The sequence below is a fragment of the Ascaphus truei genome, chromosome 5 (assembly GCF_040206685.1).
Source record: "Ascaphus truei isolate aAscTru1 chromosome 5, aAscTru1.hap1, whole genome shotgun sequence".
Classification (NCBI taxonomy): Eukaryota; Metazoa; Chordata; class Amphibia; order Anura; family Ascaphidae; genus Ascaphus; species Ascaphus truei.
In genome coordinates this window covers 118,696,087-118,717,441 of record NC_134487.1, presented here as the reverse complement: position 1 = coordinate 118,717,441, position 21,355 = coordinate 118,696,087, and the positions used below count along the sequence as shown (strand labels likewise).

At 42.1% G+C, this 21,355-nt stretch overlaps 1 protein-coding gene across 3 annotated transcripts in view; it reads left to right on the top strand.

The window, feature by feature from the left end:
- Positions 1-21,355, top strand: part of PPM1H (protein phosphatase, Mg2+/Mn2+ dependent 1H) — a 271,895-nt gene that overhangs the window by 234,996 nt on the left and 15,544 nt on the right. For 2 of the 3 annotated variants that reach the window (XM_075600520.1, XM_075600522.1), the window contains 2 exons: positions 1,368-1,431; positions 4,265-4,372. In XM_075600520.1, coding sequence (XP_075456635.1) covers positions 1,368-1,431; positions 4,265-4,372 — 172 coding nt within the window. Of the gene's footprint in view, positions 1-1,367; positions 1,432-4,264; positions 4,373-13,458; positions 15,162-21,355 lie in introns of those variants that run through there. The other variant, XM_075600523.1, reaches the window with a different exon arrangement.

Genomic DNA, 21,355 nt, shown 5'->3' with positions numbered 1-21,355 from the left:
CTGCAGCTGTTTCCCTGACTTAGCTAACTGCTAAAAGGGCAAAGTCCCTACCTTAGGGCCTTCCCTACACAGCAGCTACACATCTACTGGTAAGTTGGGCCTAGCTGGGACCTAGAGGGTAACCTGGCCTAGTGTGTAGGAGCACGTGCTCCCTACACACACACTACCTCCCCCTCCCTTCTTGTCAGCTCCAACAACTCATGTGCTTCACTGTCTGCTTCCTGACTCAGCACACAACAATGTATCCAAATGCAGCATGAGAATCTGTAAGCCTTAGTGGCTGTCTGGCTGCATGTGATCTGGGTGAAAGGGCAGTCCCAGAGGCTGCTGGGAATTGTAGTCCACTCAGGACCTCTTTATCATTGGGGCCGTGTGCACGATGTGTAATGGCCGCCGCTACTCTCCACTGAGCCTGCGCAACTATGTAATGGCCGCTGCATTGCCCTAACTGCGCATGCGTGACTTCTAGGGGTCCCTGCACTACGGCGCGCCATCTGTGACCTGCCTCCCTCTCTGTAATGGCCGCCGCTTCACATTTGCGGATGCGCAACCCTCCGCGCATGCTCGGGCACAACAAAGATGGCAGCGCTCTGCCTCTGTCGCCACCGGGAGCCCCTGGCGACGCACTCGCCCCTGCAACTGCCTGACATACCGCGGGGGTCCCCGCTACTCCGCGCAGGTGAGGGGGCCAGGGGAGACCCTGCTATATATATATACAGTAATATTTACAGTTGATATATATATATATATATATATATATATATATATATATATATATATATATATAGCATGTGGGTTCTGGAAGCTTGCTGGGATAGTGTGTTGATTAATCTCAAAGGGAGTAAGAAAATAGTGATTTGAAAAAAAAAACACACACACAAAATAAGGAGAGGGCAACGTTTCGGGGGTAGAACCCTTTTTTCAGGTCAGTTCCTACCAGTTGAAAGCAACGGTGGCAATTCCCTTTTGTAAAAAATGATTATTAAACTGTGCCCCTGTTATGATACAGGAAACAGGTTGGTGCAAAAAAATCAGCTATCCTCTCGGTACAACGGTCCTCGGCAGTGTGGTAACAGCGTCCTGCTCAATGTAAATGTATGTATGTAAATAGTTCAAGATCAGGGAGGGGTTCTCTATTCAGCTACAGGAATCCCCGAGTACAGATTGTGATAAAAAAATATATAGATTGATCTATTCTGGATGGGTTGTTTACTTTAATTGGATATGCAATACGAATAAATGTATATTTCTAAGATCACAGAACAAATATAAACAAAATAGCATCATATAGAGAGAAAAAATAAAGAGTAGAAAAATTATTGATTGACTGCACAATTACTAACAGGGAATGTTGTTTATTCCCACAGGGCATATAAAACAATTGAGGATGATGACTTAAAGTTTCCCCTTATATATGGAGAAGGCAAAAAGGTAAGTGACACTTCTCCAGAAAACTTGAGGACCATTTTCCACAAACATATCGGTTGTATCTCAGTACAATGTCTCTAAATATCTAAATCTTCACTAGAATAAAATGAATCTGTGGTTTACTGGGAGAGCAATACGAAGAAGCCGGAAATCAAGAGTTATAGGTTTGCATCTAATCATAAAATTAGAATTGCAAATGTAACCCAACCTGCCCGGCTTCCATGGGAGGCTACATTGGTGTATCGGTGTACATCAGCATAGATTTACCTTGTCCCAGGGTGCTGGATGTGGTTGGCTGGGTAATGGAAAAGATGGGCACAAGGAGTTTTTATAGTACAATTTCAATCTTTATTCATGTCCCAGACATGGTATTTACATTGTTGTACTTTGATTAATCCATACTGCTATAATTCTTAACCTCTCTTAACACTCCTGAGATGTACGTAAACTTGTTACTGAGGGTGCTAATTGTGTTGGACCCTATCTAAGCAGATCTCTTTGGCATGTCTGCATTCCCACTCTGAGACCTGCACATATCTTTTGTCCATGTTGTAGGGACCCTAACTAAAATACAATAAACAGAGAGGCCGAATCTCTGCTTTACTAGGGGACACTTTCTCCTTGTCTCTACTCCTCGAGACTCCTGTTCTCCTCTCCTTCTGGAACCTAACCTTCCAGAACATCTCGCCTCTCCTTTATATCTCCTATGACACAGTACCCCTGTGTCACCACAGTGTGGAGCCTAGCATCTCCTACTTCCTATAAAACCCTTGTAACACACTTGTAACCTCATGAGGGGGAAGGAGGTGGGGTGAGGGATACACCTGGTTTAGTGGGAGAACAATCCGTAGAAGCAGGAATTCAAGAGTTATAGGTTTGCAGCTAATCATAAAATGAGAATTGCTTTAGTCACTCTGATGTCTGGTGAAAATGCAATTATGTTTCTCTTATTATTTATAGTTTACACTTTGTATTGTATAGTTTTGGTGATTTCATAACACATGATCCTTGACACCGTGTCAATGCTATACCATTGATAGCAATTCAAAAATTGGATTGGAGCTGTACTGTTAGCTGGGAAATTATGCAAAGGGGGGGAAGCAATTTCTGATCAAATATATAACAATATATCCAGTTCAGATTAAATAAATATGGTCAGCATTTGTGGGCATAAATAACTTTAAAACTAATTATACCCTTGCTAAAAAAAATTACACTGCCTTGTTAATAAGAGGCTTGCCATTAAACGCAGATGACTAAATTACATTTTGATGAAAGCAGAAGGCTGTGCTCATTGTCATAAATATACTTTTACTCCCAGATTTCAGAAGTCTGTATTTTATACTCAATCTTACTTTATCTATTTGTGCTTTATACCTTCTTCAGCCCACCTATGTCTTTCTGTCTAATGTACCCTTCGTCACATTCTGTAGACCACAAATGTTAAAAGAGGACTTATCTTACACTACACAGCCTGCCTGCATACACAATAACGGTAGCAGTGACGCTGAAGCGCTTTGTTTTCAGTACAGTATGTACAGTAGCACAAGAAGAATAGTGATTGCAGCTGCTGCTTTGATAGAGATTTCATAATATCTTACCAATACCACGTAGTATCCCAGCCATTCAACATATGGCTCTAGCACTTATAATGACTGAGATTATTACTTGGGTCAGCAAGACAAAACCAGTGGATATTTCTGATAAGACCAATACTATAGTCCCAAATGACAGGAGCCAATGGACAATCTTTCAGAAGTTTCAATCAGAAACAGTTGCGCAAAACAACATATTTAATGGAAGTAGGAATCTACGTTTGCCATAATCAATGTCTATGGAGGCCCCAGTATTAGAATGCAGAAGTCAAGTTAATTGCATAGTAAGAATAGGTAAGCATTTGAAAGAGACTAACAAAATTCTTAATTACAACTTCGTAAACTGGGGGGTGTGGGGGGGGTTAATGTTTTCAACTCTTAAAGCAAGAGACAGGAAGGCGAGCGATAAAGAGGTTAAGAAGTCTCAGTAAGAAATAGAAGACTAATAAAAAGGAGGTACAGGCACACCCCGGTTTAAGGACACTCACTTTAAGTACACTCGCGAGTAAGGACATATCGCTCAATAGGCAAATGGCAGCTCACGCATGCGCCTGTCAGCACGTCCTGAACAGTAATACCGGCTCCCTATCTGTACCGAAGCTGTGCGCAAGCGGGGAGACTATAGAGCCTGTTACACATGGGTTATTTATATCAGTTATGCACGTATTTGATGATTGCAGTACAGTACCTGCATCGATAAGTGGGGGGAAAGGCAGTGCTTCACTTTAAGTACATTTTCGCTTTACATACATGCTCCGGTCCCATTGCGTATGTTAATGCGGGGTATGCCTGTATATAGTTGTTTCTTTTCCAGGTTGGAAAGTTTCCACGTCTGACCAACTTTCATAGTAAGACAAGAGTATTGCACTGGTGACCCTGCATAGCTGCAGTAACAGGTGCTGCAAGAGCTGCAGCAAAAGTTGGTGGATCTACATGTACAGTAAAGAAAAGAGAACAATTTTTTTTTAAATTAAACCGTTAAATGCACAGTGTTGCAATAAAAAGTTGATCAATCATTTTTATTTCAAACATAGTGAAGCCCTGAAATATTGTACTGATCAGGAAGGGTTAAAAATACTACATGATGTAAACACTTAGGCCCAAATTACCTAAGAGATTTTAAGCCATGAGGCACCTTATGGCATAGCACCCCAGTGAATATGGGTTTTAATATCATAGTAGCCTTGTTTGTAATCCTAGTTTTAGCAATGTACAGTACATTTGTTTTTCTTTGCTCCCAGGCACGTGTGATGGCTACAATTGGTGTAACCCGAGGACTTGGTGACCATGACCTGAAGGTTCACGACTCGAATATTTGTATTAAACCTTTTCTCTCTTCTATCCCTGAGGTAAGATAGATTAATGCCTCAAATAGTGATACCTCGAAGCGACTCACTATCATAATAATAATACTTCAACAATGTAGGAACAGAATGAAGGACGACTTTCCCATACATTATTTTTGTTTTCTTTACATTACTGTAACCAGAGGTGTGTCCCAGAGAAAGACAGGCATAGTCTTAAATCTGAAAGATCCTCAGACCATCCCACATACAGTATTCATGATAGCAATATGAGCCCCCGTCCAATTAATGTGTTGCACTTATGCAATGCTGTCTGTCCTACTGTATTCATTGGCTTTTTAGCAATGAGGCCAGGGATTATTTTACCATTTTTAGAACCATTTATATTGTACAGTTGCTGTTATTTTTGTTCTTTTTTTTGTGAACAATTGTAGTTGTAGCTGTTTATAAAATGCTGTTTTAAAGCAGATGTAGCAGATGTTATTGCTCCTGCTAGCACGTTGTAGAGGGGGACACACAACCCACCAGCGGGAGCAGACACCATTGTCTTTAAATTAGAAACGGGCCAAAAAAAACCTGAAGGATTAATGTGTTATTGCACTCACTGGCACAGACCAGAGGGTACAATAATGCCTGCTACAGTATATCTGTACTTGTTCACAATGAAAAATCAGATACCTAGGCTCTCCCACTACTCTGTAATCTTGTTTAGCAGAAGTGATGCAGCCACTAGTGTGGAATAACCACGTGGAGAAACCTATGTGTTATTCCAGTGTGGTAATCAGACAGAGGAAGAATAGAGAAAAACAAGCCCCCAAAGTCTGGGTAGTAGTCCAGTTGTAGTCTCAGCCTTTGAAGTAGATGAAACTAGGTTAAGTAACTATACATTTCTTGTCATAAGCATGTTTCTGGCTCATCCAACAATCTATTTTTATTATTATTATTACTATTAAACATTAGCCTTTAGTTCCACTGACCCTGACGTTCGCTTCCTGGTTCCAATGTGGGGGTGTCCACCCTACTATTTTGCTGTCTGTGCTCCAGACACAAACGCCCCCTAGAAAATGATCAAAACGCCATCATGTAAAGCGTACATCATAAGGGCCCCCCGGTTGTGCCACCCTTAATGACGTACATTTGTACATTGAAGGGCACTGAAGGGATTATGCAAGAGTGGTTTTACGTCACTGCTTCATGAATGTGCCTCATTTCTTTGACAAGAACCTTTGTTAATGGATTTTTTTTCCTGTTCTCATTTGGTTCTTGATGTTCTCTCCCAGATGGACGTCCAGTATTGCATTTATGACGTTTCTTATTGTGAGCTGGAATGAGAGCACCATCTCATTTCAAGCGTTCCACAGAAAGCTTTTTAGATGGTAATGGTTATAAGCCGGAACCCTTTGGAATTTGATTCAGTGATTTATGAGTGAAATCCTTGTACCCCCACAGTCTGTTTGACTCTCTTCTCTCCTCACAGACTTTATTGCAGTTAAGTGTAAAAACAAAATCAGTCTGCTTCAATCATGTTTAAAAGTGCATCACTTCAACTGTACATGCATGTGCAAATCTTTCTTAAAATTTAACCGCGTATTATGTGTGTATTAGACGATAAAATATTTGTACATTCTAGACTGGGTTTTAAAATATGTGATGGGTAATTATTATTACGTTTCATTATGGAAATGCTATAAACCTTTACAAAATATAAGGCGTCAGTTCTGCAGTTGGTTTTGCATATAAAGGAAGTACATCAGAAAAGCCAAGGTATGGATTATGGCTACATGTCAAATACACTGACACCAATAAAACAAGGAGACAGATAAGAAATAGGCGATTCAATATTCTCATCTACTTGCAGAAGAGGTTGCCGTAAGAATGATTCCTGGAATAAAATCTCTTTTCATTTGTGAAAGCTGGTGGCTCCTTTGTTAATGAAATAAATGGAAAATGAATGTGTGCACGCATTCTGATCGATTGCTCTGGTAATAGGTATTTTGTCCATTAAATTATCTCAGTGTTCGAGAATGGAATTTTAATGGTAATGGCAAGTTTACTGGTTAGGTATCACTGTGAATCTCCCCATACACTGTTTGACTCTTGCATAGCTTTGTGCGGTTTTATTATTGTTTTTTTAATGAAAATGTTCATTTCTAGTACATACAGTACTATCAACAGATATTAGTTCATAGTTGTAGGGATTGCAGGTTTGACTGTGGTGTAATAGATCATTTATTTTGCGTGCGTGTGTGTGTGTGTGTGTGTGTGTGTGTGTGTGTAATTTCTGGATATATGTATATTGTGCCATCCATGTACATAGCGCTTCAGAGCAGTAAAATACGTGACATAATAGTATAACACATAATGGGAATAAGCGCTTGAGACATAAAAGGAGCCCCTGCCACGAAGAGCTTACAGAGAGAGAGGGAGATATATATATATATATCTACTGTATGTGTAACCCCTGTTCATTTCCCTAGGCTTGATATGTATATTTATGCTAGAGCCAGGGCCTGAGTTCACCTTCCCTGTTTGTAACAGCAATTTCCCAGCCAGCAGTTAACCTGGCTGTGGTCAGACAAAGTAATAAAACATGTGGTTTGTAAATAACTTCAGGTTTATAATATGGTTCTTCACCTACTGTTGGGGACCCTGGGAGGTGAGGGCCCACAATACTACCTAACACATATGATTATACAATTTCCCAACAATATTCATAAATAGTGCTTCGCAAGTGTCCCTTCAAAGTCACTATTCTGTTCCAGTTCCGCACAGTGTTGGAGTTCGTGGATTATAAAAGTTTGTGGATTATAATTTGCTGGTTAACATTGCAGTCCCGTTACTTCGCAAAGGTATAGGTGAGGTGAGGAGGAGTGTGTGTTTGCAGAATACCGTAATGCTGCAGGGTGACCCCTTGATAGTCTCTGTGTAGGTATCCACAGACCCCGGACTCCTCTCAGTAGGAGGGAGTGTTCAGCTCTCAGCAGTGCTTTCCCTGATCCTCTCGCGCTGATCTCTCTCAGCTCTGCTGGCATGCAGCTCTGCCTTTGCCGCTCTTTAGGGACTCCTGTCTGCTTAGTCTCCTCAGCAGTTCTGGTCGGTCTACCTCTGATCTTTTTCACTTATTGTCTGTCATGTCATGTGAGTCTATCTTCAGTAGGGGTCTCTGGGAGTTGTAATTCTGCTGCTGTTGCCTTACACCTCCTACCCTATCACCAGACTCCATCAACCTTTCAGTCATTGGCGAGAGGTCACGTTCATCAATAGCTTTATGTGTATGCAAAGGGGTGTTACACTCTCCCCCTCCTGAAAATATTGATGTCCCCATCAATTGATCAAATTCACAGTGGTACCATGCATAATAATAACGTGACATAATACAACTTTTCTATCTAGCACTGGATTCCTATCAAGGCACAAGAAAACACAGAAGCTGGTGATGGTTCATGCAGGCAGTCATGGTGAGTCACTTGTACACCACCAGGTACCAAACTCCCAAGGTTCACCAGGGTCACCCCATAAAAGCCACCCTTTTTGGTGCACTAGCCACCGGGACTTCGTGGATACCCCAGGAGAATCATAGGTTAACCTGATCGATGGCCTAGTCTCTCTTTTAGGGCAGTGAGAGTATATGACCGGTTCTACTGGCTTTTCTTCCTGTTCTTCATTTCTCTGTGTTTCCAAGTACAGTTCAGTGTCCACTCCTTCTACTCTGTAGTCCCTCTCAACATCTTCAAATGTTAGATCACTCCCTACCTCTTGGGGCTCTGACGCTATGGATGATTCATGGCCAGCACGGCTGTCCTATGACAGTAGACTTGATCACTAACAAGAGATGGAGAAACAACATAGTGGAGTATGAAAGCTAATCACAAAGAGCAGCTAGTATCGTCATTCGGTTGACAAAGAAATACAGGCTTCAAATCATTTCAAGTGTGTATTCCAACATCAACTCATGCAAACATTGAAGTGCAAGACTTCTACCATGAAATCACCCAACTTAACAACGGAAATTGTCACCACAACTTAATTATTGGAGATTTCAATGCAAAGATTGGTGCCCATCAGAAAGATGAAGCATCAGTTGGTAAATATGGTTACGGTAACAGGAATGAACGTGGGGACAGATAGGTAGAATTTGCAGAATCTGAAAACTTCTATATCATGAATTAATTCTGCAAGAAGAATTCAAATAGAAAATGGACATGGAATGGACCCAATAGAGTCAGGAAGGAAATGGACTTTACCTGTATCCTAATTAACAAGAATCACAGGATTGAACACTGCACATTCTTTAACTGTTTTGACACCAGGAGTGATCACTGATTGGTTCACTGCAGATTACATCTGAATGCAAACTTGGAAAGAAGAAAACTGTTTAAAAAGACAAAGACAATCAACATCAATAACCTCAAGAATACAAGCAGAGAATTTCAACTAGAACTGAAAAATCACTTTAGCATGCTCACAATTCATGTGGACAACGATTATGAAGAACCTTTGAGGATTGTAGTTGAAAGAGCAGAAAAAAACTAGAAGAATCGCTAACAAAAAACTGGATACGAAAATATCGGATGAGACAAAACAATTCATGAGGAAATTAAGCAATCCCAAAACACAAGAATACGAATTAAATATGCGGAGCTGTGCAAGAATATCTGCAAACGTATAACTGAAGATAAAATGTAAGAAAGTATAACTGTCATGTGGTGAGGAAGATTATTGAAGATAACAAAAGCTTAAGGAAGACAAAGCAATAACTTATGGTTGGAAAAGAGGAAATCATTGCACTCCAACAAGACAATGGATCAACAATAAAGGACTATGCACTTATTATAGAGAGTTAAGGGCTTTTACGTGAAATTACACGGGACATAACACAGGGCATAATTCAGCAGAGGACAAGCGAAAATGAACCACCAATGATGTACCTTGCATCGTTCCAGAAGACATGGCAAAAGCAATAAAATCTATGAAGAATGCAAAGGCTCCCAGGGAAAATGGAATTACAACTGAAATCTTGAAAGAAGCTGTGGAAGAAGTAGAAAAAATCCTTGCAAAACTATTTACATTCTGCATGAAGAACAGGAAAATTCCAGAGCAATGGAATAATGCCATAGTTATCCTCCTCCACAAGAAAGGAGACAAAGAAGAACTCAAGAAGAGACCATTCAGTCGATTTCCAATCACTTACAAGATTTCTACAAAAACTCTCAGTAATCGGAAGCAACCCTGGAGCCTAGTAATACAATAAGTGATTTCCCAAAGTAATAAATACAATCTACTGCTCGCTTAGGATTCTGTGATTCTGTCTACACCTCAGTGGTCCTACATGAACTAAGAAAACAAAATGTTGAAGAAGCGTACATTGATATTATAAAGAACAGATACAAGCAAGATAAGTATCAGCAAGGGAGTGCGACTGGGAGACACTACAGATGCAGCATCTTGTATCTCTAACCTGCGCAACAGATGTGCTGGTGAAATGCGGACCAAAAGTGAAGCGTTCATGGCACAGTGCTTGGCAAAGGGGAATAGCCCATCAGGATTAACACAGTGGGGGTCCCTGCTTCTGAATAGGACTCCCACTGTGTGAATCCTACTGGGCTGCATCAGTCAGAGACACGCAATGACAATGGCAGAATCAGTCACTCTCCCTGCACACCTCTAACAGGCTATCGCACGGCTGTTATTTTAATAACATATTATTAAATCAGGGGGGTCTCCGGAGCTGAACCACATTAATTTCAGCACCAGGGACCACCTGCTTCCCGAGTTAGATGTCCCGGTATGGGGTGCCAGTATCTCTTGTGCGTTAAAATGTCCCGGTCACGTGACGCGGGGGAATTTAAACATGCAGGTAGATACCGGCACCCCATACCGGGCCTGTAACTTGGGAAGAAGGGGTTCTCCGGGGCTAAAATTAATGTAGTTCAGCTACAGAGACCCCCTGCTTCAATACTATGTAATTAAAATAATATAAAATAATGTAATGAAGGGGTTTGTTGTGGGTGAAGCGGTAGTTACTCCAGGGTGGGTGGGTAGCCCTACCGCTAAGGTAATGAAGGGGTTAGCCCCTCCCACCTGAGAAGCCTAACAACCCACCCGGGGCAACTACCTCCTTCACCCACCCCCTCTACCACCAACAATCCCACCCTCCCACACAAAGGAATGGAAAAATGCCCTACTAGCCAAATATGACTACTAGCGCTTTTGCTCATTCAAATACAGTAAAATACATAACACATTAAATTAATAAATATTTTACTTACCCTTGCCAGGATGAAGGCGTCATCCACCTCTTCTGCCCGAACATGTAAGGGATGAAAAACAACCATTAAAACACCAGTACCCCTTAATTATCTTAGGGGTTACTACTGCTAAGGTAATTAAGGGGTTACTGGTGTTTTAATGGGGTGGGTGAAGGGTGGACTGTAGTTTCCCATGGTGGGTGGTTACGCCTCCAGGTAGGGTTGTAGGATGGGTTAACCCCTTAATTACCTAGTACTTCTCCCTGCCAGGATGAAGGCCGTCAACGTTCTGGTCCTCCGCGTCTTAAGTGGCAGTTATTAACCGCTATGGTAATTAAGGGGTTAACCCCCTCTCCCGCTATTCACCCAGGAGGCCTAACCACCCTCTCCATGGGAAACTACCACAATCCGCCAAACCCTCTACCCATTGATTGTCACTGTGGCAAACTATGCCCACAATCTGGGCAAGGATTGCCATACTGGCAATGAATGGACAACCTAAAATAAAAAAAAATAAAACATCCACAAAATAAAATATTACAATTAAATAAAAACAAGCATTTGCCAAAAAATGCATTGATTGTCAATGTGGTTATCTATACCTTCAAATGGGCATAGATAAACACATTGCCAGTTAATGGGCATCCTAAACAAAATACACAATTACATAAAATACAACCCATGTGTTTCTTACCTTGAAACGAAGATTCATCCTCCTTATCCAAGTGCAGCACCAACTCTTGACCGACGATGCAATGATCCCCATCAGCAATGATGCAAAGAAGTCCTTGATCCTCAGTTGCTTGCAGAGAAGGCTCAGGTGAGTAGATCTTCTGTCGTTTCTTTTCTTCTTATCATCATCCTTTTCTTCTTTCTTCTCCAATAGGTGCAGGAGATGTTGATCTGCTGACTTTTTGGAGTCAAATGAGACGTGACAGTCCTTTTTTAAGGCCTGTGACATCACATTTGACTGACAAATGGCACATCGACCAATCGGATTGGTGGATGTACCATGTGATAGCTTACTTTTTTTTTTTTTTAATGATGTGACTTAATCTTAAAGGGAGGGAAGCCAGACAATCAGGTAACATTTGCTTGCCTTCCTTTAAGATGACGTCACTTCAGCAAAAAAAATGGAAGCCATCACATGGAACATCCATCAATTAGATTGGTGGATGTACCATTTGTCTGTCAAATGTGATGTCACGGGCCCATTTGTGTGTGTGGTGATGGGGTTAGAGTGGGTGGGGGTTGGGGTAGAGGGGGTGGGGAATAGGGGTAGTTTCCCCAGGGTGGGTGGTTAGGCATACCAGAATGGATTAACCCATCCTTCTATTTTCCGGGGAGCTCTAACCACCCTCCATCGGGGACAACTACAGTACAACATTCACTCACCCCATTAAAACACCAGTAACCCCTTAGACAATATTAGATGAATAATAATAATAAACAGATTTATACAACCAGTATCACGGTATTGATCCGTCCATAAAGGTGCTCCACGTGATGAAAGGGTACATAGAAAAAAGAAAATCAAAGATCATAGCATAATACTGCTGCAAACAACATGTAACATGTAACACACACCTAACACTAGACAAACGCTGAGATCAACAGGTGACAATGAATAATGCAAACACATTTAATTACGACATATCATATATAAAAATACATATGAAAGGGTTCAATAAGGACACTCCAACTCAGGTGGGGGTACCTGCTTACCAGAGGCAAGAAGGCATCAAGCGTTGGATAGATTAAAGAGTATCCCCTCTTATGGATAGCAGCTGCCGTCACTGATGTCTGTGCTGTGGCGTGTTAGACTCCTGGTTATGCAGGGATAGATCTTTGCAACCTGCAAAGTCTGCCTCCCTCTGCAATCAGCACTGCACACGTGTTGTGATGGCTGTGAGATGGTAGCAGCAAACTCTTCCTGTCCAACTCTGCCAGATGATGCAATGGCAGCTCATAGGAGATTAGTGCACAAACGAAAGTGCATCAGCAGATGTCAGCTTCCAAGGGGGATATCAGTCACACCAGAGTGTGGGGTGTCACATAGAACCACCCTACGCGTTTCGAAAGGCCTGCTTTCTTCTTCAGGGGTGAAATTGTTTGCAGCAGTATTATGCTATGATCTTTGATTTTCTTTTTTCTATGTACCCTTTCATCACGTGGAGCACCTTTATGGACGGATCAATAACGTGATACTAGTTGTATAAATCTGTTTATTATTATTATTCATCTAATATTGACTATATACTAGTGCAGAGCGCCATAGATATAACTTTTTTTTCTACTTCTATCACCTGACCAGGGTCAGGGTTATATCAAAGGCAGCCAGCCTATTTGTTGGATATAGCGCTACCTATTTTTTTCGTTTTACCAGTAACCCCTTAATTACCTTAGCGGTAGTAACCGCTAAGGTAATTAAGGGGTTACTGGTGTTTTAATGTTTGGGCACTAGCCTTTATATTCACCAAATTATTCCAAACAATTGTTTGCGGTTCCAAGGTTCAACAAAGTATCCGGGCGCACCTCCTCTTACCGAGCACCACACACCAGGAACAATCTACCGGAGACTCTCACAGCCACCACCAGTCTAAGTTCTTTCAAAACTTCCCGAGTTACAGTATGGGGTGCCGGTATGTCCCTACATGTTTAGTTCTCCCACGTCACGTGACCGACACATTTAAACTTGAAGGAGATACCGGCACCCCGTACCGGGGCCTGTAATTCGGGAAGCAGAGGGTCCCCGGGGGCGAAATTCATGCGCTTCGGCTCCGGAGACCCCCTGCTTCAATAATTTGTTATTAAAATAACATAAAAGCCGTGCGATCGTCTGATAGACTGATTCTGTCTACTCTCACTTTGTGTCTCTTACAGATTGATGCAGTCCGGTAGGTCTAACAAAGCCGGAGTCCCATTCAGAAGCAGGGGCCCCCACTGTGTTAATCTTCATCGGTCCTTAGTCTGGTTGAGGGGATTCCGTGATCATGTGAGTGCCAGGACCGTTCCCTTGGCGGATTCCGTGCCGAATACGCCACCAACCATCGTGCTGCATCTGTATGTCACCAGTCACAAGCTTATCACAGCAGCAGTTGAAGAATTGTTCAAGACATTAGATTGGAAAGAAAAAAAGAATCAAAATCAACTGTAAATATTTGAGTCACCTACGATTTGCAGACCACATTGTTAATTTTGTCATAAGTCCAGAAGATCTCCATCAACAAATTGAAGAACTTGCTGAACCAAGTAAGAATGTCGGCCTCCATATGAATATCAACAAGACCAAAGGGATGTTCAACAAATGTGTCAAGTCTGCGAAGATTAAAATAAATGGAATAAAACCAGAAGGAATCAAAGACTGTCTACCTTGGCCGGCAAATAATGGATGGGAACCTTTTGACGGAAATCAATAGGAGAATGAAGATTGGATGGAGCACATTTGCAACAAACAAGACAATATTTCAAGGGACAGATAAAATAAAATGAAAAAAAATGGGGGTGCAAACGTGGTGTAGTATCTTTTATAATCATATGAAAGAAATAGACAAAGTGTTAAAATGGTGCACTGACACAAAAAAGTTAGAAGGTATAGTCGCCTGGTAACTTGTACTCCAGTGTAATTTTCCTCCTCCGTCGACTGTCAGCTGTTCCCAGTCCTAGCGTTAGTCACGGGGCCTTCTGGATGGATTTCTGGTCTTAGGGGGATGTTATGGATGTGTTCCCTTGCAGACGGCGAACCCGTTGGATAATAGCAGTCACGCCTCTGCTCCGTGAAGGGAGTTTAAATTAATTCAGAAATTACCATTGGTTTGTTTATTTAAGACATAACATTTTCACGGTTAACACATTCATAGTACTTGGTGGACATTCTATACAGTCACTAACTGTTTAATAGGCTTTCATAGTTGTCTGCATGATTCAAAATATTGGTACAATACACTGGTTAATAAGCCTCATTGGCAGTATAGACCGAAAACAAAAATACATTGAAAAGGCATGTGGGAAAATGATGACATCAGTTAATATTGTTTAAATGTAATCTGTTGGAACTTAATAGTTCCTGTGCAGGCTTTAGAATGTTTTCTGTTTGAAGTCAGAGCTGGTTGACTCCACCTGAAAAAACACTAAAGCCAGCTCTGAGCTACACAGATGGAACACTGCACAGGGCAAGGGAATGGAAAGGACAAAAGATATTGAAAGGCATGAGACCTTAAGAGGGGAAATAAAGAAGGAAGGAGTGGAGATCAGTTTGCAATCAAATATCCTGGTTTAAGTCCATCTTCTGTTTTGTGGTTAACATATCACTTAAATCAGTCTGAAATTACAGCCTTGTGTTCATGTTCCTTAATCCTTACACAAATTGCATGAAACATTCTCCCAATCAGATAAAGTTAAAGAAAAAATGTCGCTTTAATTACTTTGTTTCCCTTAAAAATTAGGATAAACATTGTGACTGACAACTAATGTACCCTGAGAATTATATCCTTACAGTTTCTCAAAGGAAATAGTCTTTTGTGCCTGTAAATATTGAAATGTTTAATTGACGGACGAGTGGCATGCAAAGAGACAAAGAATATATCAGGCGCAAGCTTGCCTTATGTTTTGATGAGTAAGCTCCTCGGAGCAGGGACTCCTCTTCCTAAATATTATGTTTATGTCTGAAGCACTTATTCCCATGACCCGCTATTTATATTATTTGTTATTTATATGATTGTCACGTGTACTACTACTGTGAAGCGCTATGTACATTAATGGCGCTATATAAATAAAGACATACAATACAATGAGGAAGTGTTGAGTAATCAATCTATACCTTCGGATTGATGAAAAATGCTATTGTGAAGATACTAAAGCAGAGGCACACGACTACTGTAATGTTGCAAACCGTAGAGTGGCGTTTTTGCAGTCAAGAACTTATTTAACGGTTTTAGATATTTTTAAAGGCACCCTTTTTCAAAATGTATGTGTGTAGGATAGGTAATTAAAAAAATGATATATATTTTTTTTAATGAGTTGTTTTTTTTGTCTAAGGAATCTGGAGGCATCCATCTCAGTTATGGGATGTCATTGATAAAGTGCTTTGTGGCTCACGTTCATTTGCTTCTGCTGCTTCTGGAAAAACACAAACCTAAGTTTGTAACTGAAAATAATCCACACACAACTTCAACAACATAATGTATTTAGGGTTGCCAGGTGTCCGGTATTGAACTGGACTGTCCTGTATTTGGATACTTTGTCCAGTAAAAAATGAGGTACTGTAATACTGCACCTTTTACCATTGAGTCCAGTATTTTTGGAGAAGCCACCGGGCAACCCTATGTATTGCGTGTCTTTGCATGTGTAATATGCAGGCTAAGGCTGCGTCCAGGGTTGCAGCAGCCGTACGGAGGCGTGCTGAGGCTGAGGGAAAGCGGCCTTGGTTAGCACGCCGTCCGTTAGCGTGTCGGGGGGCGGGCCAGTGATGTCACGAAGCTTGTTCGCCCTAATTGGGCGAGCCGCTCACGTGACCGGCCCTGCGCTCCCTTGAGCGCTTGAATCCACGCTTCCGCACGCTTGCGGAAGCTCCTGCTAAAGCCGCTCTCATTGCGGCTGCAGGGGCTCACTGGTAAGCACCAGCGAGCCTCAGCACGGGTCACCGCCTAAGCGCTGACCATGCCCGAGGCCTAAGACTTTGAATATGCCAAAAAGGCCAATACACTGACCATTCCCATGAAAATATTAACGTGAAACTTTGGATTTATATTGTAGTAACCTATAAAAGCCACAATGTTCATAGATCTTACGAGACATTTCGTCACTTAATTCTCCTATCTACAATGTTCCTGGAAACTTAAATACTTCATGTTCTTGTTCTAACAACATTTCCTAAATTTTTAGATATTTTTGCTTCCCTCTTTGAATGTTGTTGTGAAAAATAAGTCTATTACCCCTGTGTTAATCTACAAAATATTAACCTATCAAATTACATAATTAATTAAGAAAATAACATTCTAAGAAAGTGATTAATTTTGCTTTACAAAAAAAATGCAGTCGCTAGAATATTCATTGGTTATTTTATAAACATTCCCTTTTAACAGAGAGGGAAGAATGCAGAAAAGCATATTAAAACATCCTGGCCGCGGAGCTATGCCAAGTACAGTGCATGTTTAGACGCGTTTGTAGACCACAGATGTATTGCTGAATTGAAAGGATTAACCAGCACATCTGACCAGGCGTACTATTTTCATGTTGTATTACTGAATATAATTTTCTCTTGGCTGCCTTTGCTAAAGCCGTCATGCATTTTTTAAATTTAATTTTTTTAATTACTGCTGTTCCTTAGGTTAATTAAAGTGTTCTGCAAGCACTGTCTGATCTCTGCAGTTTAGTCTGGAATTTAAGAAGTGTGCAATGACAGTTGAATGCTGGCTGAAAGGAAACTAAGTGAATCCTCAACTTAAGATTCATTTAGAAACATTGAATGCTCTTCTATATTGTAGGGAAGAGTCTGTGTCCTGTAAACTACACAAATCAATGTTTAAAACCGCTTTGAGAAAGCATGCCGACGTCATGGATTTATACTATTGCTATAGAGATTGCTGTTCATTCTAATGCTGCAGATCTTAACATACAGGTAGTTCATTTTCAAAGCAAAATGTTACTGTCACATCCAAACATGCATCATTCAAAACAGTGTATTTAAAATAAATTAATCTTAAATGTGGATAGGTGCAGTATTTTAATCAACAGATTAAAACAAAATGCTAAATTGAGTGGTGTAGTTACTTCAATGAGTTCTGTTGTATCAAAATAAAACAAAATAAGGCTCTGATCCATAAAAGAGTGCTAAGCTTTAGCATGCCTTTATTCCCATGCATACCTGTGTAACCCTGTTCCCCCCCCCCCTTGGTCTCTAAGGGAGTGTGAGGGATGCATGGGGGCTGGTTACAGGTGTGGTGGTGCGTACCTGTGAGGAACAGGAGGGCTTGAGCTTCCCGCGATGTTGTGGGGGAGCCAGGACCAGGCTTCTGGGTGGTAGCCTCCATATTATCTCAGTTGTGCAGTGCCTCCATCTTCTATACTCCCAGGGTAATGGGATAGGACCGGTATAGAAGAACCCCTCGGGTCCCAGGGTTATACTCTCCAAATCACACACAGTCTTTACGGGTGCAGAACAGTCTCTTTATTTGACAGGGCAACGATATCCCAACGATAAGGCTTCCAGCAGCCCCAAAACAATCGCCAGGGTCAAGTACAACCTGCTCAACTCCCCACGACCTCCTCCTCTCCTTCCCTCCAAGTCACTCGGCCGACAGGATGGTCTGAGCTAAGGCGGCAATACCCCGTGGCCCACCCCCGAGGTTATTCTCAGGGTGGGTCTTGATTTCTATTCCCATCACCCCTGGCAGCGGGGTGAGGGCATTGGTCCACCAGTCTATGATTCTATCAGCTCTACTTACAGATGCTGATCGGTTTGGTTCCTCTCGCTCCAACCGGCATGCTGCGCCGGGGAGCCCGTAGCCTCCCGATACTCCTCGGACCGTTCCGCAGGATTCGTGGCTTACGGCCTAATACTCAGCAGCTTTAGACTCTTGGTCTCTCTGCTCGCTCGAACTCTTCATTAAAGGACCATCAATCAGAAATTAACATGGCACACAGCAAGCACGAAGAACAACCACCACTCGCCGGAGTGAGCTGCTAAATATAGCGCTAGCCCCTCCCCTCCTGGTGTCAGCAGAACCTCCCTCTTGCTCACGCCTGCAACAGAGTCCAGGCCGGCATCTACCATTCAGGTTAGGGCTATGACGGGGGAAATCCCATAATGATTACTGGCGCCTGATCTTAACAGGACTTACCACAGTAGAAGGAAGATAGGTATAGCCTGAGCTGTTTACAGGGGGCTACACCTGTATGAATGGGAGCTGAGGCATGCTAATGTTTAACACTTTTGTCGATCTGGGCCTTAGACATATGTAATGGGTTCCCTCCCCCCCCCCCCCCCCCCCCAATGGCCCCTCTAGGGAAATACTACTCTGGTTAAACATGGCTATAGTGAGGTGCACCTGCTGGCTTACAGGACTCCTGAGTTTCCCGCTTGATGGTATTAAGGGGAATGGCATCAGGACTGGCTTGTGAGGTAATATTGAGTCATACTCATGGTACAGCGCCTCCATCTCTTCCAGACCCCCAGCGTAGCAGGGAGGAGTCTCTGAAAGAGAACCTCTATGTGCACCTTCTTCCCAAGTGACTCCACACACAGGACAGAAGCGTTCTTTCTCTTTGGCATCCTTTATTAACAGCAGACATGGGCAGCCGCTATCATAGTGGCTTCGTCGTCTAGCCACTCATTCTCAGGTTGCCAACCCAAAGGAAGTCCCTGACCTTACACTCCCAGGCGAGGGCCCCGAAAGCAGGTCTAACTCTTTCCCTACTCCCTAATGAAGTAAGAGGTATAGTCTTCCACACCACTCCCTGAAGGGAGGGCCCCAAACACTGCCAGAGCCCTGACAGGTTGTCTGACAGCCAGATGGTGAGGCACACACACTAAATTCAGGAAGTCCTGCATATTATATAGCTTTAGTAGGCACCACCCCTGTGTCACTGTTGGTGGACACAGAGCCTGATGTCACTTCCTTCACTAATTAATATACATCACAGAAGGTGAGGGCAAACCCCATGATTACTCCTGGCAAACCTGCCCTTGTAACAGGGATTATTGCACAGGAGGAGAAAGACATGTAACCCCAAAATTACATAGGGCTACACATATTATTGACCCATCCTAATGAATACAATTATAATGCAAATGTTCTGTTATGTTACTATAGAACATAACAGGACAGGCACATCCAGGGACACCTTCCAGCAGGCCACCTCCGTGGATCAGGCCAGATTAGGTTTGCTGGCAGGATAGTGAGGGAGAGAGAGGCAGTAGAGCCGCAAGTAGCAGCGGAAAGAGCTGCATGTGGCTCGGGAGCCGCAGGTTGCCGACCCCTGTCTTAAGATCATCTAACATGCTAGATTCTCATCCCAAAGACAGATTCTGTCTTACTTATTGTGGCTGTCGAGATCAAAATATTACAATTGATATTTTGACAAAGGACTAGTTGCTCAAATGTTAAAATTAACACTTAGGACCATATGCACTAAAGGGTGCTACACTTTAGAATGTCCTAACTCCCATTTAAATGAATGGGAGTAAAGTATGTTAAAGCTTAGCACCCTTTAGTGCAGGGTTAGTCAACTCGAGTTTTCAAGTGCCACCAACAGGTCAGGTTTTCAGGATATACCTGCTTCATACAGGTGGCTTAATCAGTGGCTCAGCACCATCTGTGCTGAAGCAGGGAAATCCTGAAAACCTGACCTGTTGGTAGCTCCTGATGACTGAAGTTCCCACGTCCCCCACCTCCCCCCGTCCTCCCCCCCCATCCCTCCCGCCATACCCCTCCCTGCTTTGGTACATATGGGCCTTAGCTGGTGAACTACTATGCTTTCCCATGGACAGATTGGTATTTACTACCTGCAGCGAAAAATATCCTGTAGCTTAAGCTGCTCTTTGTCATGGCTAGGAAGCATTTTTATTTACCTTAGTCCTTTAATTATCTATCATTATCATCTCGCCACTTTCCAAAATTGGGATTCTCAGCAAGATGTCAAGAACTATGAAAAAAGCCTGTTTGTTACTAGTTTTATTCTTGACCCTGCTATTCATGTAATATGTTATTTTTGATGGCCCCTTGGCAAGTCTCATTGTTCCACTAACATTGCTTGTGTCCCTTCCCAGGACAATAGATTATGAATTTACCTAAGAAGAATGCTAATTGGGCCACTTTACTCCATGGAGGCCATTTCAAAACAATAAATATATTTTAGTTAAGATTATTTTAGGATCCACACATAAAGAAATAATACCAAGAAGAGTTCATTTCATTGGGAATCATAACTTAAGGACTACATTTGTATGAACATTTGCACAGAGTTTCATAAAGAAAAAGAAATACACCCGTTTTACTTAAGTGCCCATTTATAAAAGCAAACCTGCATGTCTAGGAGAAAGGGATTTGAAGTATAAAGGACTATATTTACTAAGCAGTGACAAGGCATAGTGGCACCTCACTGCCCACTCGTGAATTAGTCGTAAGGTGCCTTCAAATATTTTGATCCATATTTACATTAGTAATTCATATCAACGAATTGTGGTATTATATTTTTCACCACAAATACACTATGTATTTTAGGAGAAAACATATTCTGAAGTTGGCAAGAGGACATTATATTTTATTAGGACAGAACAGTTTGCCTCAAACGGGAAAAATAATTTAAAAAAAATAAAGCACATTTGAAAGATTTTGTATTATATATTACATTTTTTTTTTTTTTAATAAATTCAATTATGAGTCACATTTTTCAACTTTCTCACGATGAACAGATAAACAACACGGTTTCTAAAAAACAAAGATTTTTTATGGTGCATGTTGCAGGATAAATTAAATTTCTGATGACATATATATCTTATACTATATTAGTGAAAGCACTGTATGCCTGCCTGCCTGCCTGCCTGCCTGCCTGCCTGCCTGCCTGCCTGCCTGCCTGGATGTCCGGTGTCCCTAGGGGAAATCTCATTGGCCCCTTGGCCCGCCCCCGCACACCTCTCATTGGCCTGAGGCGGAGTGACGGGCCAAAGGACACACAGGGACACACACACACACAGACACACACACACAGGGACACACACACACACGGACACGGACGGACACACACACACACAATCCCCTCCCGGTGCCCCTCACTCTCC